We start from the raw sequence: 27,244 nt of genomic DNA on the forward strand, positions 1-27,244 counted from the left end.
AGTTTTTAAAATTTCAAATAGTGGGGGAAAACACCACTAGGAGACAATAGTACAGGCTATTTTAATATTTTTATTAAGGGCTATAAAAATATCCAGAAAGATAAATAAATGTGATGCAATGATATATGTCCTAATATGAAGAACTTTCTTTCACTGCATTGTTTTCCTTCACAATGGCCTTCAAATCACAGGAGGCAGTGATTCCATGCCATTTCCTCTTCTTTCATTACATGCTGCAGAATTTCTGAATCAGTATCCCGCCCTCAGTCTTCTCATTTATAAATCAAATTCATTTTCAATCCATTGTTTAGAGGGAGCGTATTTTTTTCTGTTCCACAAAGAGGACTTTTTTTTTCACTGTAGGAGGAGAAAAAAGGATTGTAGCAGAAAACTAAAAAGTATCGTCACCATTTTTTAATAAAAATACATATCAGACCATGAGCCCTCTCTTCTTTTACTTTCCTTTGTCATGAGGATGGAGCTGGCTTGCTAACTCAGTTCCTCAATCCCAGAGATCAGAGAAGACTGGAGAAAACAAGGGAAGGTGCACCAGCCAATCAGTGGCATCCTTGGTACCCCACAAGGTCACATTTCAACCAATGTGAAATAATCAAATTTAAAAAAAGAAAATTACAAGCAAAAAAATGAAAAACAACATCTTCACCCAGCTAATGTTCACTCTTGTAGGAAGTAAAGCAAGAGCTAGACTCCAGAAAAAGAGCAGTAAAAACTGAGTAGACCACAGAAGAAAAGGAAGCCTGGCTGAAAGAGTAAATACACATTAAACCTTGTACTTTTCAGAAATGGTTTCATATACCCAAATAAAAATTTTCAAGTTTGGTAATAGATTTAACATCATAACCCAAATCTTATTATTTTAAACATCATAACAGAGAACAGTTCTCTGAAACACCCAAAACAAAAATGCTAACTGCCTGGATAAAAGATTAGAGACTAGATGCTAGGCAATAAGGTTTTCATAGTTCCTGTAATGCCCTATTATAGCACTCCATTAACATCACACATCTCTCTCTCTCTCTCTCTCTCTCTCTCTCTCTCTCTCTCTCTGTGTCACACACACACACACACACACACCACCTGAATTCTTTGCCAAAAAAAAACAAAAATAGTGCATCCAGGAAGATCCAGGAACTCAAAAGACTAAGACACAACAGCAACTCACTTGTGCCTACCACGTAAAGAGATTTTAGCTTTTTTTGTTATTCTTCTGTATCAATATGGATACCCTGTATATGAGATTCCCAAGCTGTCTATGACTAAGAATTAGCTAGAGAGCTTATTTAAATACACTCCTACTTCTTACCTCCACCTCTACCCCAATTCTGATTCTGCAGAACTAGAGGGGGACTGGAAGTCTGTATTTTTTCAAAACCCTCAGATGATTCTGATGGGCAGCTGAAATTAATAACCATTAACCAGTCAACAGAATTTTATCTATAAAGTTAATTTAAAATACATATTTTAGGGCTTCCCTGGTGGCGCAGTGGTTGAGAATCCGCCTGCCAATGCAGGGGACACGGGTTCGTGCCCCGGTCCGGGAGGATCCCACATGCCGCGGAGCGGCTGGGCCCGTGAGCCATGGCCGCTGAGCCTGCGCGTCCGGAGCCTGCGCTCCGCAACGGGAGAGGCTGCAGCGGTGAGAGACCCGCGTACTGCAAAAAAAAAAAAAAAAAAAACCCAAACAGCTTCCCACCAGACAATGTTATTCACTGCAAGAAATATTTCCCCCATGTTTTTCTACATGGAACTAAAAAATGGATAAAAAAAAAAAAGAATTTGTCTCATGGATAACCAGTCAGGAGATTATTTAAATGACCTTGAACAGAAGTAACTGATGAATATTAGTAAAGCAAGGCTTTATTCATAAAAATTTTGATTTACTTGCTACATTCCTTCCCTTAATTCAAAGAATAAATATTTTAAGTTCACAGAACTGTGCTAGGCAAAGTGGAATTTATGAAAGCGTAAAAGCCCCTGATTTAATAGCAGTGTATCATGAGGTGCCTGTATGGATGTCCAGTAAGCCCCACAGGAACCGAAAGATCAAAGGGGACTGGAATGGTGAGGGAAACGCCTCACAGAGAGGGTCAAGTTTAGCCTCTGAAGCAGCAGCAGCACCTGGCTGAGCTAAAACAGGACCGGGCATACAGTGTGTAGAAATGGTGATAGGAGGTAAGAATGACAGTGTTGACCGCAGGGGAAGGTCCTGATTAAAAAAGAAGAAGAAGAAAACAGACTAACTTGGCTCCATGTAACAGAAAAAAATATGGGGTGTGGAGTCAAAAAGATTGGCTTCAAACCTTAGCTCCACCATTTATCTACTGCGAGTCCGTGGGCAAATTTCTCAAAATACTCTTCCTTCCGTTTTCTTCCCTGAGAGGGATAACGCCATCTCCCTCACAGGTTGCCAGACAGCAAGCACTCAGTATGTACCAGATGAGCTGAAATGACACACTGCTATCCACAATCATAAACATAAATTAATTTTCTGTCAAAATATTTGCTGCTTAATTCACAGATGAATCTGTCAAGTTCTTTCCCTACATCTAACCTAAATCTATTCTGCCTCAATTAAAGTCTATTGTCTTGTTTAGTCATCCAAGGAATTAAATCTGACAAGTTTTCATTTTCTTTATAATAAACCTTCATATATTTAACAAAGTTTAATAAGCTTATGCCTCAGCCTTTAATCCTTCCACCTGGGAAATTTGCATCTAGTTTCATATGAGGAAAAGGAGTTTGAAAGGACTTAGGCTGGTTCTAACCATAGAGTATACCATAAAGTACTCAAATAATTGGGAATTTTTCCATGTTTCCTTGCCTGATTTCCTTCATAAAGCAGACAAGCAAAACATTACCCTTAAACCAACCATTTATTCACTGCAGTAAAATATGCTGGGAGAACTGCCAAGCTATTTGGTACCCTGGGCAATGGGGCAGGCCGCAAGGCAAACATCACACAAGCCTCCACGGCATTCAGTAAGTGGGCAGAAAGCCAAGTGCTCTGCTATCCCAGAACATTCTCTTCTTCAGAAGAGACAAAGTTGTGCTGTCATGGCTCCGACCATTCCTTATCAGAAAAGCTCTAATCATCTGTTTGAAATTTATATATGAATCTTTTCTTCCGCTTTCAACTTACAGTCAGAACTGTTTATGGCTGAATCCTTTCCCAATCTCAAAACTTAAAATCAGTCTGACAAATAATAAGTTCCTAACACCTCCACACTAACAGTGAAAATTCCAATACATTTTCACACTTAAAAGTATCAGAGAAGGTTATTCAATCAACATTTATTAATGTTGTACAAGTTCCTAAAAAACTCTGAAGGAGCTAAAATGTTAGAAAAACAACTACTTTATTGTAAAGTTCATCACTTTGGGTTTTCACCAGCTGATACAAAGAAATCAGAGGGAGAAAACCACCACACCAATCCAATATCACATTGCTATGGTCTGAATGTTTGCGTTCCCCCAAATTTACGTTGAAATCCTAACCTCCAAAGATGATGGTATTAGGAGGTAGGGCCTTGGGGAGGTGCTTTGGTCATGAGGGTGGAGCCTTCATGAATGTGATTCATTCTCTTATAAAAGAGACTCCAGAGCTTGCCTGCCCCTCCACCATGTGAGACCACACCAAGAAGAACCCCCTCCTATGAACTAGAAGAGGGCCCTTGCCAGAAAGCGACCATACTGGCACCTTGATCTCAGACGTCCCAGGTCCCAGAACTCTGAGAAAGATCTGTTGTTTATGAGTCACCCAGTCTGTGGTACTTTGTTATATCAACCCAGACTAAAACACATACCTTATCATTCTAATAATTTTTCCACCATATGAGATATCATCCTGAAATTCAGACTCCTAATTATCAGGTACAAACCTACAATCCCCTTTTTATAATAAAGAATGACCAGAAATTTTAACACCAAAAAAACAGGAGGAAATTTTATTTCTGTTAAAGAATGGAATTTATACCTATTTTAGGCTGACAACTGGGCTTCTCAGAGCCTTTTTTTTTTTTTTTTTTGCGGTACATGGGGCCTCTCACTGTTGTGGCCTCCCCCATTGCGGAGCACAGGCTCCGGATGCACAGGCTCAGCGGCCATGGCTCATGGGCCCAGCCGCTCCGTGGCATGTGGGATCTTCCCGGACTGGGGCATGAACCCATGTCCCCTGCATCAGCAGGCAAACTCTCAACCACTGCGCCACCAGGAAAGCCCTCAGAGACTTTTTTAAATGCCTCCTTACATTGGTACAGCCCTTGTGTTTTTTTTAAGGTGGTATTATTTTTGTTTTTCTTAGACATTGACGAATGCAGCATAATGAACAGTGGTTGTGAGACCTTCCCTACAAACTCCGAAAGCAGTTAGTAAGGTAGCTGTCAGTCAGATTCGCATTAATGCCCAACCACAGTTCATGCACCAGTAAGTGAGTTTTAGCCTCCTATGAAATCTCTCGACAACAGATCCATACGTAGAGTGATTCAGGGCCTAGACTTGGAGTCAGACAGTCCTGAGTTCAAATTTGTATTTTGTCACATATTTTAGCTGTGTGTCCTTGATTAAGATCCTTGGTACCAGATTCCTAACCTATAAAATGGGGTTCAGATTGCCTGGAGAGTATGGGTGCTTCTGTTACTATGCATTCACATATCTGAAGACCTGAAGACTTGTGTAGGTAAACAAAGAAGACAGAATTTTCCATTTGGTCTGGTTATTCACAAGCACTAGTTGGTTTCCTTTCTCTCAAGGATCACCGTCTTTCGTTGCCTATATTGTCCTTTTGTTGTTGCTGAGTTTCAAGTGGGAAAGTAAATTCGGTCCCATTGCTCAATCTTGGCCACAAGTGAGTCTATCAGGTCTTGTTCTTAAAGAAAATGTTGATTATGACATTAAGTGCCTACCTTTCATTATATAATGGATTAATTTGGAGAAATAAGATTCTAGCACCGATTTCAACTCTGATCACCAACGAGGTGTCTCACAATTCAACTCAACTCCGACACTATCCGCCTGGAGATAGTAACTCAGGAACAGCCAGATGGAAGTGACGCACAGGGCAAAGTACGGGGAAGGGGAGTGAAGCTTCCATGCCCTCTCTGAGCATGCCAGTCTCCCAGAATCCCCACGTGATTACCAACCCAGAAGCTCCGGCACAGCCATTATTAAGAAACAATTATAAAGGGGCTGTTTAGAAGCCAAGGCACAAAAATGAGATGAATGGCCTGCAGTTTTGTTTGCTAGTTAATTTTGCATAAATTGGCTCATGAAATCCAAAAACAGGATAGGCTACCACCAACAGTAATCGGGGTGCTGACCCTTTTTATCTGGACTTTGGAACATTTGTCTCTTTCAGAAAAATGTTTCTATCCACTAAGGTCATTTAAAGTTGTCACTTACTATGGCGTTTTAGCAGATGGTACAAAACAGAAAATGAAATTTCCTACCCTCCTGCTCTAATATATAGACAGCATACTCCTTTAACTCGAATCTAGACCTAATTACTTGCCACTGTTGGGCAGATGACCCCAGCAGAACATTCCCTCCCTTTTTCAAGACACTCTTCTCTGTTTCCAGAACAATATCCCCTATTCTATTTACATGGCTGCTTTCTCACCTTCAAATCTCTGGTTAACTATCTCCTACTGCATAGACTTTCCCTCAACTATCCTATCTAAAGGATTAAGGTAAGATCCACCTCCCCGCAACTTCATCCTGTATCTCAGCATCCTGCTTGTTTCTCTCATAGCACTTAGCATAATTTGTCATTTTTCCTTTCTCTCCCTTCCAAAACCAGACTGTAAGTGCCAAAACCACAGGTACTGAGTCTATCTTGTGTCTTTGTATATCCCAGCACCTGGGATTCTAACTAGCACCACAGTAAACTTTCAATATGTACTTGGAATGCTATAACGACAAAGGGGCCACAAAACTGCCAAAGATGTTCAGCATCCGTCTCAAAAGGGCACCAGGCCTTGAAAGCATTTGAATTTATTATGGAGTAACTTCTCTGAATCTTACCTACTGGATCATAATGCAAGAGAGTCAGTTTCTCCCGCAGTCGGCTTCTCTTAGTGTTGAAGGAAAAACCTGTTCCAGCTTGGCTCAGCATTTTCACCAGAATTGTTCTAAAATTTAAAAGCAAGTTGTTACAAGCTGAGGAAACAGAATAAAATCAGTCATGGGGGGATGGCACATTTTGAGAACCCTACACAGCAGTATTACTTGTGAGACATCACTTAAGCCTTAAATTCAGTTCTAAGACAGCTTATTTTTCCATAAATCACAGCCTGAATGGTTCTGATTCCCAAGGTTTGTTCCATTACACAGGGTGCCTTGGTAATGACCTAACCAAAGCAACAAGAACAATCAAACCACACTGTGGGAATAGACTCAGACACCCACCTTTTAGAAAGAGCAGAAGTCAGGAGTGGGAAAAATACTGTAAAAAGTACTGGTAACCCTAGCTGGCCAGTCAGGAAGATGGCTGTCTCAGAAGAGCCCTATCTTCCAGGGATGAGTAATAAGAGTAAAATCAGGAAAGGACAGAATAAAGGTATTGGAACTTTTACATTGACAATGCGCAAAACCTTGTTCCCCTTCATATTTTGTTTAAGTTCTAGTCATCCAAAGCATTAAAGTTCATGTTTTGCCTCACTGGACCTTTTAATACCTCATACTATTTGTTACTCTTGCACATGTCTTGTCTCCCTATGTAGATCATGCTATTTGATTTCTCATTTAATTCCAAAAAAGAATTTGAAGCATTCAAATATACAATATATCTAAGATATATTACACATCTTTGCATCCCTTTCAATGTACAGCACAGTGCCTCATACTAAGAGGGATATAATATCTGTTGATTAAGATAGACAATAATTATTCATTCAAAAAGATTCAACAAATATCTATTAAGTGCTTACTCTGTGGAAAGCACTATAGGAAATGCAAAGCCCTGTAAGTCCACATCTGCACCTTGGAGAACTAACAGTAATAGTATGGAAGGTGACTTGTGTACACAAGGTCTGTAAGGCAAATGACACAATGATTCAAAGAACATTACAGGCAGGGAGCATCTCTAAAGAAACTGAAGGCATGGGAGATTCCTACAGAACCTGAAGGTGGGAAATAAATAACTGGATTGTGGGAAAAACTATATTAATCAATAAAAAATATTGAGGGTAAAACACTAACATACATGTTTTTCATTAACTTTAATCCAAAAAACCTAGTTTTAAGGATTTGTGATGTGTCTTGGGTTGTAAACAAAGGCTGCTTTAGAATTCTTCTATTTTTAACACAGAAAATCTTACTTCGGTTATTATCTACAAAGTTTATTTTGAAATACCAGTTTGGTATTTATAGTCTCCCTGGTACAGCATGGACTCTTTAGCCTTTGCTATTTTTGAAATGCTTATACCATGAAGGCAAAGGATTACAAAACTCAATAAAACAGGCTCTGTCGATTAGTCAAATCACAGCTTGTTCTGCTAGATTCCTGTACTGGGCTCCAGACAAACGTCCCTTGATCCTCAATTTGAGGAAACAGAATTGCAGTGGTCGTCCAAAGAGAGCACGGGGACCCTGATGATTTGTTTAGCAACAAGACAGCGAGTGCAACTTTTAGTAAATTATTTGAATGTTCACTTAAGTAGGTCAGTTGGGAAGGAGGGAAAATATTTTTTGAAATAGTTCATAGGGCCAAAATAATTCATCAAGTAACTAATCCTCAAATCAACTTTTAGGAAATTGAAGCCAAATGCTTAATTTAACATAAGGATTCATTGGCAGCAGTGGGACTGATGAATCTAACATAAACAAGTGAAATTTAAAAAGAGAAAAACTGGGCTTCCCTGGTGGCGCAGTGGTTGAGAGTCCACCTGCTGATGCAGGGGACACCGGTTCGTGCCCCGGTCCGGGAAAATCCCACATGCCGCGGAGCGGCTGGACCCGTGAGCCATGGCCGCTGAGCCTGCGCGTCCGTACGGAGCCTGTGCCCCGCAACAGGAGAGGCCACAGCAGTGAGAGGCCCGCGTAACACAAAAACAACAAAACAAAACAAAAAAAAAAGAGAAAAACTTTTACTTACTTTGACTTGTTCTTGGCAACTTATTTGTAGGGAGGAAAGAGAAAAGAAAAATAATGATTTATTATCTTGCTTATGCAAAGCTCATATAACGTCAGGATAATCAAAATTATTTAAATCATGAAGTAGGCCATAAATTGTCACTCAAGTAACTACTCCCTAGCTATTAGGGATCCCGTTAGGATTTTACAGAAGCTTTTTAAAAATCCAATCAGACCACCACAGTTCTGGATGTAATGCTATGCAGTCTCTTTTCAGTTGGACTGGTTTCCTTTTAAATCTTCCTAAACTAAGACCTGCTCCACCTGCTCCTCTTCTAAGGTGCAAACATTTGCACTAGAACAAGCCTCTTGTTTGATAAGTTAACCTGTGCAAACTCCAACAACCATCACATCAGGTGGAGAAGTGAAACTAACTCTAACCGGGAAGTCGGCCTGGTGCATGGAAGAACACTGTCTTGGGAGCCAGAGGCCTTCTTTCCCAGCCCAGCTGTAAGACCTAGAGTCAATCACTGCTCCTCATCTTTAGAGTTCTAAACGACTGAACTAGAGGTTTTCCCCAGTTAGCACGTCCGGAGATTCTGCTGACACACCGCTACAGAGGGCGGGGGAAAGCGCCCCACTCCTACCGGGCTGACTCTACAGTCCGAACGAACCGCAACTCACCCAGAACCAGCGCCGCAGACCCCCGAGACCCACTAGCCCCGCAGTGAGCGCGGCGCGGGGCATGCCGGGCGCTGTAGTCCTGAAGGCCTGGGAAGTCGCAGCGGCAGCTTCCCGACCCGCGCGCGCACCCCACCCCGCAACATCCCGGGGCTCGCCTGTCACAGCCTCCCGCCCCCGTTGCAGGCCCTGCCGCCGCCTGCAGCCCCACTTACAGGTGACCGCGGACAGGAACATGGCGAAAGCAACCTCGGAAACAGGTCCAAATTCCCTCAACAAATAACTGCTTCCGGGGCACAGGCCTGTTCCGGAAGAGGATTCCGGAAGTGCGCAGAAGCCACGCCCCCTGCGTAAATCTCAGGGCTGAAAGTGCATACATCCCATGATATTTACGCTCCAGGTGTCTCTTTCGTGGTGCTGGAGTGTGAAGTCACCTCCCCTTTTGGAGAGGGACTTCGTTATCGTTCGGGGTTCGCGCGCCAGACCCTGGCTCCTACTTCTGGGTCAGAGTTAGGTACTTTCCTTATATGTTTCATAAATAATCGCAGCCGCCTACGTTAAAGCCACCAGGAACTCCCTATGTTCCTCAGCCACTTCAGGCTATCAGGCTCCCGCGTTATTTTCTTAAATTTTTTGCCTTCTTTTGCCTCCTCTGGCCCATCTCCATCTCCACCTAGTTAACATCTACTCTCAGTCCCTCCAGAATTGAGACCTCCACCTGAATATCCCGATTCCTTAATTATATGTTGGATTTCTAGGAGGGCAGGGCCCTATGCATCTTGTTAACCGCTGTATCTAAACACCTGCGTGGCAATAGGGACCGAATAGCTGAGATTGGGAGCGCTGACATAACTTGCTTAATGTCACAAAACTAGTAAACGGCAGAGTCAGAATTTGAACCCAGATTTTGTCTGACTGCAAAGACTCATGCCTTTCCCTCTAGACATTGAGACCTAACCACTTTGCCATCTTCCAATCTTCACCTCTCTGCAACGAACCTGGGCTCCTTCAACACCAGGTACTTCAGCCGAAAACCTCATTTCCCAATAATCAGGACTTCAGGATTTTTTTCTAATCTGTGATTTTACCTATATATTAAATTTTACAAACGCGAAAGATTTGTTCTCATGGATCATCCTCACTGCAAGTAATAAAATTATTAAAAAGAGAAAATGTAGGTCTCCAATACAACACAATTTTTAAAATTAGGACTGTCCTTGCCCTTAGTACCTCTAATGTTTTTTTTCTCCCCCATAACTTAATTCCAGCAACTGAGCACCCTCTAGGTGCCCAAACCCTTCCTTACCTTGTGCAGTTCAGCTGCTGACAAACAGGAGCTTCAGGTGTTCAAGAAAGTAAGGTTTCTTATTTAGGAAATTCCTTTTGGGGATCTATAAGAAAGGAACACAGGACTGGAAGCCAAGGAACGTGAATTCTAGTCTTTGTTCTGTCCCTTAGAAAGTCATTTCAACTCTTCAGACCTCAGTTTCAGGCTCAGTGTGGGCACTGGATCAGTGATTCTCATTCCTGAAGGTATATCAGTCATCTAGGGTCCTTTAAAAGACCTGGATGCCAGAGGAGAGGCCCAGAGTCTGTACAGTATTTCTTCCCCCTCACCAATTTTCTATGAAGAAGCATTTCGAATACATCAAAAAGTAGAAAGGATAGTAGAATGAACAAACTATATACCCAATTCAACAAATGTTAAGATTATGCTATGTATGTTGATGTATACAGAATTTTTTAAAATATGCATATGTATATGCGTATATATATGGTTAGGGTTTTTGGCTAAGCTGTGTAAAAGCAAATTGGAGACATAACCTTTCACTCCTAAATATTTAAGTATATATCTCTCAAGAATAAGATCATTATAACTACAATAGTGTTTTTATTCCTTAAACAATTAATAGTTTGGGGGAGAAGCCGGGTAAGAGGGAGCAGTATGTCTGCGGAAGTCCCCGAGGACTTCCAGCCTCCGCGGAGGAGCAAAAGGAAATGGAAGACAAAGTGACTAGTTCAGAGAAAGCTGAAGAAGCAAAATTAAAAGCAAGATACCCTCATCTGGGACAAAAGCCTGGAGGTTCAGATTTTTTAAGGAAAGATTGCAGAAAGGGCAAAAATATTTTGATTGGGGATTACAACATGGCTAAAACAAAAATGAACAAGCAAGTTCCTACTGCAGCCCCGGATCAGACAGAGGTGACTGGTGACCACATTCCCACTCCACAGGACCTTCCTCAAGGGAAACTATCTCTTGTTGCTAGCAAGCTGGCTGGCTGATTAAAAGAGCTGAACTGCATGAATCTTCTAATTCCCATTATTTCTCCTTAATATGTTACTTCTCTGCTTTTTATTTCCTTTCACTCACTAAGTCATTTGAGAATTATGGCTTTGCAGGTAGTGGTAGTGTGTATGTAAGGGAATATACATGTGTAGAGTTTTGATTAGCTTAACAGTGCACTGATAAAAAGAACATGTTAGAGCAACATAAAGTAGTCTACTTGAAAATAATTGTATATATTACCTAACTCCTAGTGTAGGGCTGGCTCCAACAAGTGACAAGCAAGTTTTACAATTTTAATGTTTTAGCTTTCTTTAATTCATCTTAATTATAGCTTTGTATGTTACTCTTATTTATTTATTTATTTATTTTTTTTTTTTTTTTCCGATACGCGGGCCTCTCACTGTTGTGGCCTCTCCCGTTGCGGAGCACAGGCTCCAGACGCACAGGTTCAGTGGCCATGGTTCACTGGCCTAGCTGCTCCGTGGCATGTGGGATCTTCCCGTACCGGGGCACAAACCCGTGTCCCCTGCATTGGCAGGCGGATTCTCAACCACTGCGCCACCAGGGAAGCCCTGTTACTCTTATTTAATATAACCTCTATTGTATTGATTTCCTCTGTATTTTCCTTTTGGATTTTGTAAAACAGAAGTTTAAGACCACAAGTTAGAAGAAAGGTCACATATTTCAAACACAAACAGATGGGGCTTCAAAAGATTTGTATCCTGTGCTTGAACTTCAATGGCTTTAAATCTGTTTCAGCTTTAACAACAGAATTTTACTTGGGCAGTATTTGCCCATTCTGGTGTAACTTATGTGACTCTAGTGCTTAACAGCTGCTGTTGAAGCTAGTATTCCTATTCAGTTCTGTAGTGTTAGAATACCTTTTGTTGTTGAAGATGTGAATAAAGTGTGCATGTGCATCGACTGTTGAATTCACTTTTGTGCCATTTTTGTAAATACAGTAGTTTTGCACAACCTCTCAAAAAAAATTTATAGTTTCCTAATCTCTAAGCCATAGACAAATTGTCTTTTAATGGCTGGTTTCTTCCAAAACAGTGTCCAGTCTGGGACTTCCCTGGCCATCCAGTGGTTAAGACTCCATGCTTCCAATGCAGGGGATGCAGGTTCAATCCCTGGTTGGGGAATTAAGATCCTGCATGCCATGTGGCACGGCCAAAAATTTAAAAAAATAAAATTGCAAAAAAAAAAAAATCCAGTCACAGTTCATACATTACCTTTAGTTGTCATAAATCTTTAATCTCTTTCAAATCTAAAACAAAACCCCTCACTTTTTCTTTTTCGTGATAGTGAATGCTCCGCGGCATGTGGGATCCTCCCGGACCGGGGCATGAACCCGTGTCCCCTGCATCGGCAGGTGGACTCTCAACCACTGCGCCACGAGGGAAGCCCCCTTGATATTGAATTTTGAAAGAGACTGAGCTAGTTTCTGTGGAGTGTCTCGTATACTGGATTTGTCTGACTGTTTTCTTATGCGGTCATTTTATTTATTCTTCTATCCCCTGTATTTCCTGTAAATGGGAAGGTAAATCTAAAGGCTTGAGGAGAGTTCATTTAAAACACTTTTGGCGAGAGGACATGATGCTCTCAGCTTCACATCCCAACATATCAGGAGGGTCCAGAATGTCAGGTTGTCCCGCTGCTAGTGCTAGGTTGACTGATCTCTGGATCTCTCCGTTGTAAAAGTAGATTTTGTTTCTCTTTGCAGTTTTCTGTAGGGCGGTACTTTGGCATATGAGAATATCCTGCTCCCGAAGAACTTTTCCTCATGGTTTTAGCATCCATTGATGATCTTTTTTTTGACTCAGGAATTACATTTGGGGGTACACAATGGTAATTTTTCTAACGTTTCATTTCTTATTCATTTGCTAGTTTTCTTCTATGAAGAGGAGCTTTCTAGGGACTTCCCTGGTGGTCCAGTGGTTAAAACTCTGTGCTCCCACTACAGGGGATTCTGGTTTGATCCCTGCTCGGGGAACTAAGATCCTGCATTTTGCATGCCTGTGCAGCGCGACCAAAAAAAATTTTTAATTCATTAAATAAATAAAAGCAGAGCTTTCTATAACCAGTTGAGGCTGAATTATAGTTCCTCCTAAAAAGTCAGGGTAAATGCTAATTATTTCCTCTTTAATTACTAACATTCAGAGTAAGAACTTAGCATGAGCCACTTCCAGTGGTGACAAAGAGGTTTTCCCCTTTCTGTAATTTTCTTTAACTTTTTAGTATCACTTTAATGGATTTTTATTCATTGTTTTATAATCAAACATGGTCATTATTATTTTTGATGTTTGAATTTTCCCAAAGTAGGTCATTAGGCTTCCCTTCAAGTTGGTCCAATGTTTTCTTTTTTTAAAAAAATTAATTAATTTTTTTTGTGTGTATGTGTGTTTTTTTCTGTGTTAATTTTTTTTTTTTTTTTTCTGTGTTGGGTCTTCGTTGCTTTGCCCAGGCTTTCTCTAGTTGCAGCAAGCAGGGCATACTCTTCATTGTGGTGCATGGGCTTCTCTTGTTGCACAGCCTGGGCTCTAGGTGCGTGGGCTTCAGTAGTTGTGGCACGTGGGCTCAGTCCTTGTGGCTCACGGGCTCTAGAGCGCAGGCTCAGTATTTGTGGCACACGGGCTTAGTTGCTCCGTGGCATGTGGGACCTTCCCGGACCAGGGCTCGAACCCACGTCCACTGCCTTGGCAGGAGGATTCTTAAGCACTGCGTCAACAGGGAAGTCTCCAATGTTCTTTTGACACACTTCCTTCCTTGCTTTCTGTCACCAGCTGTCTCAGGTTAACCTTGTACTTTCCCTGGCCCAAACCTGGAATCAGCCGTTTCTCCAAGGTACTCTGATTCCTTTTTGTAGAAGCCACAATCTGATGCACAGCCACTGGACTAGATTTTAGTGGATTTCAAGCTTTATTTTAAACCACAGAATCTTCATTCAAATGAAATCTGTCTCCGGAGCTCACAGTGTAAAATAAAGCTTCATCTCTTGAGGGATGTCCTCTGAATCTTAGACTCCACAGGTCACAGAAACTCTGGACTATGGAATGGCCACATTCTCTTCCAGAGCTGTTGCTCTGGATTCCAGTTTGAGGTTTCAAACCCCACCCACAGGCCCTGCAGCCTTTTGCCATACTTCCCATTAGGTACTTCCTTCTCACACTGTCTGACGTGCAGAGGACTGGCAGCTAGGAGAGAGCCCTGGAGACACCTTGGCAGCAGCAGGAACAGCCTGGAGCAGAAGACCACTTTAGACCTCTGCTGCCTCAGAGATAGGAAACAACACTTCAGAAACAATTCGGGACCACAGTTACAGAGTATCTGCCATAGACTGAATGTTTGTGTACACCCAGCCCCCAGCCCCACACGAAATTCATGTGTTGAAACCTCATCCCTGGTGTGATGGTGTTTGCAGGTGGGGCCTTTGGGAGGTGATGAGGTCATGAAGGCAGATGCAGTCCTTGGATCTCATCTCTGTCTACACTCATCCCCTTGATGGTCACATCTGGTTTGTTTTTAAAAATCTAGAAGCTGAACACTTTCAAATTTATGTCTCCAGTCCCAACCTTTCCTCCGAACTTCAGATTAGTGTATTTAACTGCCTACTTGACATCACACGTCCAAAATCAAATTCCCAAACTTCTGCTGCACCCCACAGGCTTCCTCTAAATCAGTATGTGACAATTCCAGTTTTCCAGTTGCTCAAATTAAAACCCCGGCGGCCAACTTGACACCTCTTTCTCCTACACCCTATATCTAATCCATCAACAAATCCTGTCACTCAAATGTCACCTAATCAGTGAGGCCACTCTATGTAAAAAAGCAACACACAGTCCCTATTCTCCTTACTCCACTTTATATTTTCCTACAGCACTTATCACCATTTAATATTATTTGTGTACTTGTTGATTTCCTTATTGTCAATCTTCGTTCACCAGAATGTAAACATCTTAAGATCAGGAATTTTGTCTTATTCACTCACTGCTGTATTCTGGTGCCTAGAACAATGCCTGCTGCCTCTATTAAATATCTGTTGAATAAATGAATAAATAAATCTGATAAGAGAGGCACCATACAAATGCTAAATTACTGGGAATTCCCTGGCGGTCTAATGGGAAACTAAGATCCCACAAGCCACGAGGCATAGCCAAAGACAAAACAAACAAACAAAAAACAAATGTTAAATTATTAATAAATATTTACATTTAAATGGCAAACAATGGTAAGTATTTGTGTATTTTTGATTGTTTCAGGCTTCAGAACTTATGATTACTTTTTAAAAGAGAGAGCATGTACACTGTTTCTTGAAATTCTAGAATGAGTAGAAAGGAAGCAGTGGCTTTCTAGTCTCATTTCTTCAACCTGCATCCACGTGTTATTTACACCTCACACTTCATGTTAATTAAAATGTTTATTAATACAGATGTAATTCATGATCTGGGGTGTGTATGTTTGCCTGAAGTTATGTAATGAGCCCTCTGTGCCTTACTAAAGTGAAGAACAATTAGATCATCCTGGAAGCCCAAATGGAAAGGGTATAGTCCTTATGGGAGGGGCACTCATCCTCTTTCTGCAGCTGGGAGAAGGTACAGCCGTTTAACCTAGATTCTTAACCCAGGGAAGTAGATGGAGGAAAGGAACAAATCTATTAAATATCTACTCTCGCAGGGCTTTAGCCACTGTGTCTATGTTGCATTGGTCAACACCACATTCCCAGCTCTTAGCACTGGGATTCAACCCCAAGGACCTGAAGGCTGTTCCCCTCCTCCTCTGTTGTGTTAAGAGGTCCCTGACTACCCACTGTCCAGCCCACTGTCCTACCTATGTCCTGCCTGACTTACAGTTGGGAAGTACAGCCACCATTCTTGTCTACAGTGTCAGTGATTCTGGCTCCCTGACGTGTCCCAGGGGCCTGAGAACATGGGCATTTGAGGGAGGGAGACTCTGCCGGAGAAGGCTGCAAAAAGCTGGTACCTTCACAAGCTCAGACACCTCCAGGCAGATGGGACAGCTTCAAAATTGGGTCCTCTGCTTCAACAGCTTAGTATTACAGCAAAAACTTCCTGAGGGAGCAAGACTAAAAGCTGGCAAGACCTGGGGGCACCAACCAGATTCAATCTGTGAGCAGTGGGCATCCTCGGGTTGGCATTCAGAGCCTTCCATAGTCTGGCCTCGCTCTCCTAACTCAGCCCCATCTCTCTTCACTGGGGCCTGCCCTTTCTGGAAGCGTATCAGTTACTTTTTGGATAAAGTCTCTCCTGACCCTACACTCCCCATCCTACCCCACTTCTCCCTTCCACAGATTCCCTTAAGAGCACCTATTATGTTCCCTGCACCCGGATCACTGGTCTGCCTCCCTGCTGGCATCTAAGTCCCCTGAGGGCCAGGGCTTCTGAATCTCTGTATATCCCCCGGCCCCCCGCCATCCCTCCCACCACCAGCAGGAGCTCCTAACACAAGGCAGCTGCCCCACTCACTTTGACAAATATGAACTGAGCACCTTCTATACTAGGGAACCCTGCTCCAGCCATTCTCCGTCTCTTCAATCCTACCTCCCCTCCCATGTCTACTTGAGACAGGGAGAGTGGGAGGAACCAGGAGAAGAACAGAAGCAAAGGCAGAGAGGTGTCGGAAAAAATGAGCAGTGAGCATCCTTCTGGGGCTAGAGTGTGTGAAGGAATGAGCGGAATGACTAGAAAGGATGCTTGGGGCTGGGTAACCAGGAAGGAAGGAACCAGGATGTTATCGTCGGGGGGGTTGGCCTTGGTTCTGTGGGCAGCAGGAGAGTTAAGTGATGTGATCAGATCTCTGTAGTGGCAGCATCTGAAATCACACTGTTTTCCTGGCTAACTGGGAGAGAGGCAGGGACTCTCCCGTCCCACCAAACACAACATTCCCAAGTCCCCTTCACATGTGAAGCAACAATAGGCACTTTTGCTGCTCTACATGTTAGTGCCTGTTTATTTAGTTAACACATGTATTTGGTGTTTCTGTAATAACTGGTAAGTTCTTCTTGTTTGTTATCTTAGACCAGTCACTACGCCTTTTTTGAGGGGGAGAAAGGTAAGGAGAAAAGTATCATTGCAGACTTTGAGAATCTGCTAAAGGCTATGGCTTAGCTTTTCCACCAAATGCACATATGCCCATCCAGAAACAATTTTACCTGGACTTTCCAGTGGTTCTCAACCTTGGCTGCACATCAGAATCACCTGGGGAGAGCTGTCAGCCACTGGTGCCTGCCTCCTACCACCAGAGGTTTTCATTTAATTGATTTAATTGTTTTTCATTTAATTGTTTTCATTTAATTGAGTACAGACTGGATTTCTAAACTCCCTAGGAGATTCTAGTGTACACTCAGGATTTTACATTATTGGGCTAGGGATCTGTGGACTCCGAAAGAAGGCCCCTACCTTAGACCATAAGTTCCAGGTGTGTCCATTTAACTTTGACGGCGAGTAGCACCTACCTGCGTAGTAGGCAGGGGAGGGGAGAACCGTAGCCAGTTTGAAAGAACAGGGCGGTCTTGAAGCTGTAAGCAAAGAGAGGAGGTGCTCACATACATTCCAGAAGGCTGCAGGACACTTAGCAAAAGAGGGGCTGGAACAGAAGACAGAGAGCAGGAAACTTAATTGCCTTCCTGAAAGATGGATGGAAGGCCAGCGGACAACACCCTTCCCACCCACGCACTGCACCTCCCCCAAAGAGCTGAAAACATTATCGAGGGGCTCGCAGAATCAGTCTTTGGGGAAAGTCAACCAGTTAAACGTGTGGTCTGGTTGATGGGTGACACGGGTGGGGAGACGGTGGCAACCGTGGGTGCTGAAAATAAAGCGGCTGTGACGGTGTGGAGGTTTGGCGGTAAGGGGCTGGAGGAGAGGAAGATTGGAGGCGTGGTCAAGGAGAGGCCGTCCTGGGGTGGGCGGGGCTGCGGTGGAAGAAGAACTTGGAGCAAGGCCCGGCCCCACCGTGTACTAGCCACGGACCCTGCACAAGGACCTGGCCTCAGTTTCTTACCTGGGACTTGTGTGACAGTCACCTCAGAGGAGCCCGCAATCTCGGATGATTATCGTCAGATCAACTCTAAGGCTTTTTTCACTGTGAGGTCCCATGAGGCTAGGAAAGTGCCCTCTGAAAATGCTCTTTGAGGTTTTCAAACCTGGTATCCATCAGAATCACCTGGGGTGCTCACCACCCAATAATACAACTCGGTGAGGGATGGGGGGGGCTGTCCCCAGGTAATTTATAATTCTCACCCGGTGCTTCTGATGCTTGTGCTTTGGGAATCACTGTTCTAGATCGTGGTTTCTCAACTCCTGGGGATCTTGTCAAGGGACAGATTCCCAGCCGGGAGGTCTGAAGTGAGGCCTGAGATTCTGTGTTTCTAACAGACTCACCGATGGTGCTACTGGCTGTACACCCTTGCCACTCAAAGCGTAATCCAGGCAACATCCCCAGCAGCTGCAACAGTAATATTTGGGAGCTTGTTAGTAATTCAGAATCTCAGGGCCCACCCTAGACCCACTGAATCAGAATCTGCAGCTCCAAGTAATTCGTATGCATATTGAAGTTTAAGAAAGATTGTTCTAGAAGTGACTTCCTGATCAGGGAACCAAGGTTGAAACTTGGGAATGGTAAGACAAGACTCGGTTCCTTAAAACAGAGGATAAGTTAGAGAAAGGTGAGTATTGTATTGTTTTAGTTACTATCATATTTGTGGGCCTGGCCCATAAGTGCTCAATAAATATTTGTCAAGTGAATGGATGAGGTAAGAGTCCAGTTTCTAGGGCCAGGGTATGAGGCTAGAGTGGGGCCAGTAACCATCATGACTAGATGCCAACTTCTGGGATCAAGGTCTTTCTAGCCCTCTGCCCAGGACAGGATTGGTCCTGATGCTGGCTCAGAGTAGAACTCATGGCCATGTGAGGTAGGAGTGTATTAAATTGTCTGATCTGTGAAGATTAAAAGGCTATATGGAAATGTAGCCAAGAAATACACTGGTGTTCTCAAGTAGGTCTGCTACAAGAAGCAGGGGCTGAGCCAACCAGTGGGGTATGGATGGCCAAAGGAGTTCCAGCTCCAGAAATAACTCATCTGGTCTGGAGGAGGGATTCCATGAAGCTGCCTCAAGCATGTACATAAGGGGTAGAATTGAATACAGTCAGCATCAATTCTAATACTCCCCTCTTTTCCTCTGTTTAAAACAGATGTCAGGGGCTTCCCTGGTGGCGCAGTGGTTAAGAAACCGCCTGCCAATGCAGGGAACACAGGTTCGAGCCCTGGTCTGGGAAGATGCCACATGCCACAGAACAACTAAGCCCACGAGTCACAACTGCTGAGCCCGTGCACCTAGAGCCTGTGCTCTGCACACAACAAGAGAAGCCACTGCAAGGAGAAGCCCGAGCACCGCGATGAAGAGTAGCCCCCGCTCGCCGCAACTAGAGAAAGCCCACGCACAGCAACAAAGACCCAATGCAGCCAAAAATAAATAAATAAATTAAAAAAAAAAAAAAAAAAAAAACGAAAACAGATGTCAGTAAGACCTAGCCCCGGATCAAAGGCAACCAGTATGCCTCCTGTGGGTTGGGGAAATATTAAATCCTCCAAAGGACAAACAGTGTTTGTTATTAACTAGCCTTAGAGGAACAGATCAGTAATTCATAGTTGAAGTGATTTTATTCCTAGTCTTCAGGGGTGCCAGTCTAGAAGGGAAAGTGTTTCTCTTTGTTTTTCCTATGTGTAGCATTATCCAGACTTTCTGCATAATCCTGACAATAGAAGTTAGGATTTCAACCGAAGTAAATCCATTCTCATCCTGTCCTAGGAGCAAAGTGGGCTGAAGATTTCTGACAGACTCTTCAAAACAACAGGCCCTTTTTCCTAATGATTATTTTAAAGGTACTGTGAACATGAGAGAATGCCTTCTAAAGCAGTGTCATTTTTATCATCAATTTCATTTGCTTGATTCCTGCAAGCGAACCAAGTAGTAATTGTGCATTCCCAAGGGCTTATCTACCTCCACCTTGGACTGGGGTCCACGTTTAAGGTGAAATGATATGACCACGGTAATGGCCATACCAGTCATGGCAAAGTTTCCATGAATAACTACTTTCAAAGGAACAATAATTTTCCATCATGGCTTCCTCCCCCCAACCTGATCCTCAACATAATTTCTAACTGTCCCAGAGAGGCGGGTCCCACAGAGGGACAATCCTGTGAATGTCTGCAGTATCTCCCAGAAGGATGGTTCCTGCCCAGCATGCAGTCCCCCGAGTTGCCAGGTGCATGTGAGGAGGGAACATGAACTCAAACATTGTACTCATAGCCTGCCAGAAAAGTGATTTAAACTCCTGTACGTGACTGTCCTGCTACAGATGGGTGTGCATGTATCATTGCACCTTTCTTGGCTTGTGAAAAGAAAGGCTAATTAACTTTCTCAGTTGCTTTGGAATAGCATTCAATGTCAAGTTGCCATGGTTATGCATTTTCTCAGTCTTTTAGAACCATTTTTGAATGGGTCTGTGTTTCTTTTTGTTGACCAAGAGAGACAGTGAATTGTCATGTTCACAAAGATGACCTAACTTGAGCTTCTGTGGTTTGGGATCCTGCCTGCCTGTGTTTCACCCTGTTTTGCCTCCAAGGCAGAAGCCTATGTCTCTAGCCAGGATATTGTGGTTAGTTTCCTGGCCTCTGACCCAGGTGGGGACACACCTGCACCCCTGAGGGAGGGAGAGCCTGTGAAGGGTTCATGAGGCCAGGGCTGAGTCACTCAGCCAGGAGACATGTGAAACGGCATTAGAACATCAGTTTGGCACTTAAGGAGCGAGTCCCCACACAAAAATTTGTCTGTATGTTAACAATCTAGTCCATTTTCAAACTAAACCAAGGAAAGAGATTAAAGTTGTGTATCACCTATTCCAGCATTGGAGTTTGGTCATGTGAAATCACCCCAAAGGAAACCTCAGCTTCACCCACAAATCCAAGGATCTGCACCTGATAATATTTCATCACAGGCCGCTCTCTACTACTCCTACACTTCACAGTCCTGGTCAAGGACCATGCAAATTCAAAAAACCTCATTGCGAGTCATCAGCTTGAATTTTTCTACCCAAATCGCTCTCCTTTCTCAGAAAATTATTTGACATGTAACTTGAATAAAATGAGTCTTCTTAAAAAAAAAAAAAAAGGGAATTCCCTGGCAGTCCAGTGGTTAGGACTCCACGCTTTTACTGCCAAGGGCACGGGTTCAGTCCCTGGTTAGGGAACTAAGATCCCACAAGCTGCCTGTGGCCAAAAAGACCAAAACAAAACAAAAAAACAAACAAACTGAGCCTTCTTTCTCCCTTTTGAAGTTCCATCTTCACATGGGATCCAATCAAAAGAAAGGTAAGTTAAGCTCCAAATGCCTTAAAAAGCATGTAAATCTTTGAGAAATTTCTTGAAAAAATGGCCATTTTTCTCACCCAATGTCCCACTCAACAGCGTACCCAGCCCATTCTCTCTCCAGAGAGTAGCTTCTCCCTTTTTCTTATGTAGATTAACTTAGCCTCTTTGATGTCTATCATCCTGGCATCCTAGCCACCATCTAATTCAGCCATAAGAAATGGGGGTGGGGGAGGGGTGAGGCACGGGGGAGTGGGGGGTGCTGGGAAGGCAAGCAGCTCAGAATCCTCCCATAGAAAGCTAGAAGGGAAGAAAGGCTGTAACAACCTCTGCCTCAGCGTCTTGGCCCCAGAAGTAAGAAGAGGGAAAGGGAAGGAAAAGGATGCCCATAGCACTGTTAGTACCTGAGAGACCTTCTCACTATCCTCAAGACAGCAGCCTCCTGAACAGGTCTGGGCCAACGTGTTGCCCTGATGCTCCAGCAGGCAGAACACAGGCAGTGAGATCCTCGGGACCCTCCACAGGGTCCTTGGACGACTTTACCCAAACAGGGGCAATCACTGCAATGTGCATATGCCTGTCTCTCTGTGAAACAAGAGCTTTTGAAGGATTCAGACTGTTTTGATATAACATGGTGTGCGGCCAAAAGGAAAATCAGGATCCACATCAAGCTTGATTTTCATTCCAGTAAGCCATTCCAAAGGAAGGAGGCAAAGCCTTTCAAAAGATGTCTTCTGTGATTGGGAATAATTGGGTCCAGTTTAATCTGGCACACGGTGAAGTTAAAGAGCTACGGCACTGCTTCTAGTGTGTTTTGCAGTTTCCAGAGTTACTAATTAGCTCCATGACATTAAGGTTAATGAGATAAAACATCTATAAATCAAGTTGACGGCCAATTCAAGAAGAAAGCCCCCAACTCCTGTACCACGATGAAAACACTACAATTTCACTCTTTCAGGCTGTCCATGTGATTAAATTTGATTATGTGTGAATATATACAAATGTATAATTATAAAATTCATACTTAAAGTATAACTACCTTGCCCAAACCTCCTTTCTAAATGTATTCAGTACCAATAAGACAGTAAGTCAGCTGTTAACTATTAACAGAATGAACAGATTTGATGAACGTTCTAGGAGTGACCCTTCCCAAAGAGCAAAAGTCTATCTGTTATGTTAAAAAAATATGTTCCTTAAAATTTGGACATAAACTCCAGAAAATAAAATTATGGATTTTATTGACTGAAGCTATAAAGGAATTTGGGGGTGTAGAGAACATTCTGATGAATCCTTTTGTGATTTGAAGGATTCTATCCCTCTTGAACTCTCTATTTGTAAATGTGGGTTTTTCAGATGGTTATGAGCCTAGGCTCCAGACTCAGGAGAACCAGGTTAACACCTTGGCTCTACCACTTACTAGCCCTCTGTCCTTGGGCAAGTTACTTAAATTTCTGTGCCTCAGTTTCTGCACCTGTAAAATGGGGATTATAATAGACTCTCTCATAGGGTTTTCATGAGAATGAAATGTGAAAACTCATGTAAATCATTTAGCACAGGACCTGGAACACAGTAAGTACAAAGTAAATCATGATGATTATGAGTGACGTAGGGCCTAATTGTACTTTGACTTTCCTTCTTGAGCCTTTTGCAGGGAATGTAGAGCCCTTAAACATAGGTTTAGTCAGACAAAGTTCTTTGCAATTTATGATGGAGGTATAGTTGCTCATCATCAAGCTAGTGTGAGTGCAATATTTAGCAATTTTCCTTTGTCAAAGACTTGATGCACCTTCTCTTTTTTCCCTCTCAGACTATTTTTTTTAAAACTTAAAAGATTATAAGAGTTATTGTGTTCTGGGCGTCCAGGTCCCTGGGATATGAAAAGTAGCCCAGAGTCTCATTTATATTTGATAGATGGGGCCTTGAATAGAAATGGCATTCCCAAGGGCATGTTTTGAGGCTTTGGCTATATAGAGGAAATTTCCAGATCTTCTGACACTCTCTGATCCTTCTGACTGGATCCACCTCCTCCTGGAAGAGCTCATGGGAAGCATGGTCTGGTGGGAGCAGATTCTCAAAACAACTACCTTACCTCTGGATGACCCCACTGTGTGTGGCGGGGGCATGGTATGTGTGTGGTGTGTGTGTATTCTCACGCATGTCCACATTCCTAGCGCTCAAGGACATTCTCTTCAGCTACAGGTTAAAGAGCACCAGGAGTAAATGGACAAAGTATCAATTACTGGCTCTGATGACCAGTCAGTGAACCCCATCTCAGCTATAAGGAGAGAAGAGGAAGCTGAAGCTCTGCAAAGAGCAGGGCCTTGCAACTGCAGCCCAGGTTGGCCCGGCCCAGCCCAGCCAACTTTTGCTTAGTCTTCGAAGAATACAGGCTTGTGCCTGCCTATTGCATCAGCTGCTCCCCAGCTGCCCTTCCCTGCCCCACCCTGGAAAGCGGTAAGGAGAGCTACGTAATAGCCTGTGAGGCAACCACTCAGGCAGGGGGAGGTCTGGGAGAGACTGTCTCACTCCTTCCAGCCAGGCCCCACCCAACAGGCACTCCTCTAATCCAAGTCCAAGAAGGGAAAGCACTCCTCGGGCCCAGGGTCCTCCCTGCTGTCCTGACACTGCACGCATCCCTTTCTACCTCCACCTGGGCATTGTGGGGTGACGAACAGGACCTCTGAGCCTCCTCTTTTGGCCAAAGCGGGCTCCAGGATCTCAGAATGTTAGGGCTGGAAGACTTCAGAGGGCATCTGAAACAGCATCCCCATTTTTACAGATGATAAAATTGAGGCCCAGAGAAGCAAAATGACTTGCCAAAGAGCCCACAGCTGGATTGCATCAGCTTGTTCAGACTATAGCTCACATCTCCTCTCTCCTGCACAACCTCAGCAACAAAGGACAAAAGTTCTGGACTTGGCCAGTCTTTGAATGGAAGACAACACCAGAAATGAGTGCTCTGCGGTCTGTGAAGTCATATAAGCTGGAGGGTAGGATGTTTAGGAGATTCTAAGGAGTGAGGTTGAAATCCATTCTGAACATATGCAGAAGACTCCTTCAATCGAAGTCTTGCAGGAGAGCAGACCAATTTCAGGCTGAGCTGGGACAGAAACAGACTCGGGAGACGGAAGAGGGGAGGGACTCAGCCTGGAGCAGTGCCAGAAAGTTTAACTGATGCCTGGCTCTTCCCCAGGCCTTCAAGCCCCCTGGATCCTGGGAAGTCCCAGGGCCACTGAGGCAGGTCATCAGGTTCCAGGTTAAACTCAACTACCAGGCCCACTGTGGGGGGCTCAGGATGGACAAAGAGAGCAGCCATCAACCAAAGGTATTAACATGGGAATCCAGGGTACTGAGTTGAAATCAATAACCACTAACAATGCATGTTGATTTAAAGGGTATATTAGAAGCTATAGCCTACACACAAATCCATGTAAATATTTTTTTAAAAAAATCATTTTATTGAGGTATGATTGACATACAAAAAGCTGAAGATATTTAATGTACACAATTTGATGAGTTTGGAATATACACATATTCTTTATTAATGTGTAGTTCCACCGATGCTCAGTCCAAGAGGTATCCAGCTTCCCTGGGTCACTTGCAGCTGACACGTGCAGCCTCACTGAGCTTAAGCTGATGAAGAATCAACATTGGCTCCTGCTCTTCCTGGGACCTTGTTTAAGAACCACCTTCTTTGGCTTTTAACCCAAGGGCTGCCGGCAACACGTGATGTCCTGCAGTTTTTAGGCTTTTCCTGGACTCTGGAAACCTCAGGCTGAAAGTCTGTCTCTGAGGATGATGCTGATTTGACAGATACTCTGGCTGTTTATCTGGCACGTGTGGTTTTCCTGAAGGCGATATCCCCCTTGACTGACTTCTAGAACTACCCACATTCTCACAGCCTCTCAGGACTTGAGCTCTCAGCCATGTTCTCCTGCTGACACCCAGGTCCTGAGTGATTACAATTCTTCAACCCACCTTTCGGATTCAGGGCTCTACTTTTACAATGCACTTACTTGTCTTGAATGTCCATCATCTCAAAGGGGCAGGAAGCATTCTTCCTTCTTTTCAGCCTGCTGTACACAGGAGGTTATCCAGCTGCCAGTTAAATGCTGAGCCCCACCAGGAGGCACAGCCCCACCCACTAGTAGGTGCACTCCTGGGAGAGCCCTCAGGTCCACATGAAAACAGCAGGATAGGGCTTCATGGTGTCCATGGGCTCCCCCATTCGGCCACTGAGCCCCTGGTGCACCTAGGAAGTCACCCTGACACATCATCCCTCCCCTTCCTCGGAAGGATGGTGAGTAAGCAAGGCCTGTGAATTGGGCAACCCCGTGTCGAGGGGCAGGGAACACACATGAGCTCACAGGGAGGACAAGGAGATGGTCCTGTGAGCAAGAGGGTCTGGCATAGTCACAGTGGGGAAGCAGGAGACAGGAGAGGAATCAGGTAAAAGGCCCCGGGGAGGAGCATCGGGCAACAGAAGGGGGTCCAAAGCAGTGTCATCCAACGGTTTTCTATTTTTTGCCTAATAAAGTTTCATGAGTCAACTCAAATGTTTGCTCCCACTCCCTGCCCTCAAGGGAGAAGATGGTCGAGGATAGCTCGTCCAAGGATTTGGCATTTGGAAATGGTCAATTTCCAAGTATGGGAAAAATTCATGTCAAATGAGCACTCATACCCCATCTTCATTCCACTCCTGGCATGGACAACACATTCCAAAGCAGAGCTGAGTAACAGAGCATTAAAGGGAAATTAGAGATGAGATCATTTCGTCAACATCCTCATTTTACAGATGAGAAAACTGAGGCCCAGAGAGGTGCTCAAAACCACCGTCAGTAGTTGCAGAACCGGTGAGACTACAACTCTGGCTCCTAACTCCCAGTCCACGGGCTTTCTTCCCTTCTGCCTAGGGCTAGGTTTCCATTCCAGCTGCCATGACTATTCAGGGATAAAGGTTTGCCTTGGAGCGCCCTCCTCTGGCTCTGCGCAGCCACTGGAGTAGCTACGATGATGTAGGCCTGAGTTCTTGGACTTGAGCATGCAACAGAATCACCTGCAGGTGGTCAAAACAGGCATTGCTGAGCTCACCCTAGAAGTTTCTGGTTCAGTAGGTCTGGGGTGGGCCCAATAATTTGCATGTCTAACAAGTTCCCAGGTGAGGCTGATCTGCTGATTCAAAGACTCATTATTGAGAATCTCTGGTGTAGGCAGAGATCTTGTGGCTCTTGCAGCAAAAATACCTGGGTTCAAGTTCCAGCTTTTTTTTTTTTTTTTTTTTGGTGGTATGCGGGCCTCTCACCACTGCGGCCTCTCCCGTTGCGGAGCACAGGCTCCAGACACGCAGGCTCAGTGGCCATGGCTCACGGGCCCAGCCGCTCCGCGGCATGTGGGATCTTCCCAGACCGGGGCACGAACCCGTGTCCCCTGCATCGGCTGGCAGATTCTCAATCACTGCGCCACCAGGGAAGCCCTCAAGTTCTAGCTTTGCCATGCGTGTACTGTAACATTGAACATGATGTTGCTTAATCTCTTGGCATCTCAGTCTCTTCATCTTCTGATGGTAACTGTAATAACCACCCATCACGTAAATGTGTAAAATAAATAAAACACATGTAAAACTATCTGAGGAGTACCATACTGATGCTGTGTGAATACGTAGACTCACAGATATACGACCCTTGTCTGGAGACATAGCGCTGTGGGCCAGGAAATGTCCATCGTAAATGAAGCATTCTCTTAATACTGCTCAGAAATACCACAAATCCAGCAGAAATGATGTTCATTCTTACACAAATG

At 43.9% G+C, this 27,244-nt stretch overlaps 2 protein-coding genes and 1 pseudogene across 2 annotated transcripts in view; 1 reads left to right on the forward strand and 2 right to left on the reverse strand.

Moving 5' to 3' along the window:
- Positions 1-50: 50 nt before the first annotated feature.
- On the reverse strand, positions 51-9,072 carry MRPL33 (mitochondrial ribosomal protein L33). The gene is made up of 4 exons (XM_067007890.1): positions 8,985-9,072; positions 8,111-8,129; positions 6,040-6,146; positions 51-357 (listed from the first exon to the last, which is right to left on the reverse strand). Exons 1-4 carry the CDS (start codon positions 9,004-9,006, stop codon positions 308-310), a joined length of 198 nt encoding a protein of 65 aa, XP_066863991.1. The 5' UTR covers positions 9,007-9,072; the 3' UTR covers positions 51-307.
- A 1,642-nt stretch (positions 9,073-10,714) lies between these two features.
- On the forward strand, positions 10,715-11,108 carry LOC131765675 (cAMP-regulated phosphoprotein 19 pseudogene; annotated as a pseudogene).
- A 6,217-nt stretch (positions 11,109-17,325) lies between these two features.
- The window catches only part of SLC4A1AP (solute carrier family 4 member 1 adaptor protein), an 89,589-nt gene continuing 79,670 nt past the window's right edge, over positions 17,326-27,244 (reverse strand). The window contains exons 15-16 of the transcript XR_010835599.1: positions 18,460-18,523; positions 17,326-17,662 (exon numbers count right to left, since the gene is read on the reverse strand). The gene's annotated coding sequence lies outside the window, so the exon portion shown is untranslated. The remainder of the gene's footprint in view (positions 17,663-18,459; positions 18,524-27,244) is intronic.

Source organism: Kogia breviceps, chromosome 11 (genome assembly GCF_026419965.1).
Source record: "Kogia breviceps isolate mKogBre1 chromosome 11, mKogBre1 haplotype 1, whole genome shotgun sequence".
Taxonomy (NCBI): Eukaryota; Metazoa; Chordata; class Mammalia; order Artiodactyla; family Physeteridae; genus Kogia; species Kogia breviceps.

What these genes read in the sequence shown, in the direction of transcription:
- MRPL33 (XM_067007890.1), bottom strand. Translation starts at nt 9,006, where the DNA reads ATGTTCCTGTCCGCGGTCACCT. An exon ending in CTTGCATTATGATCCAGTAG is followed by an intron (nt 358 to 6,039) that starts GTAAGATTCAGA and finishes CTCCTCCTACAG; the next exon opens with TGAAAAAAAAAGTCCTCTTT.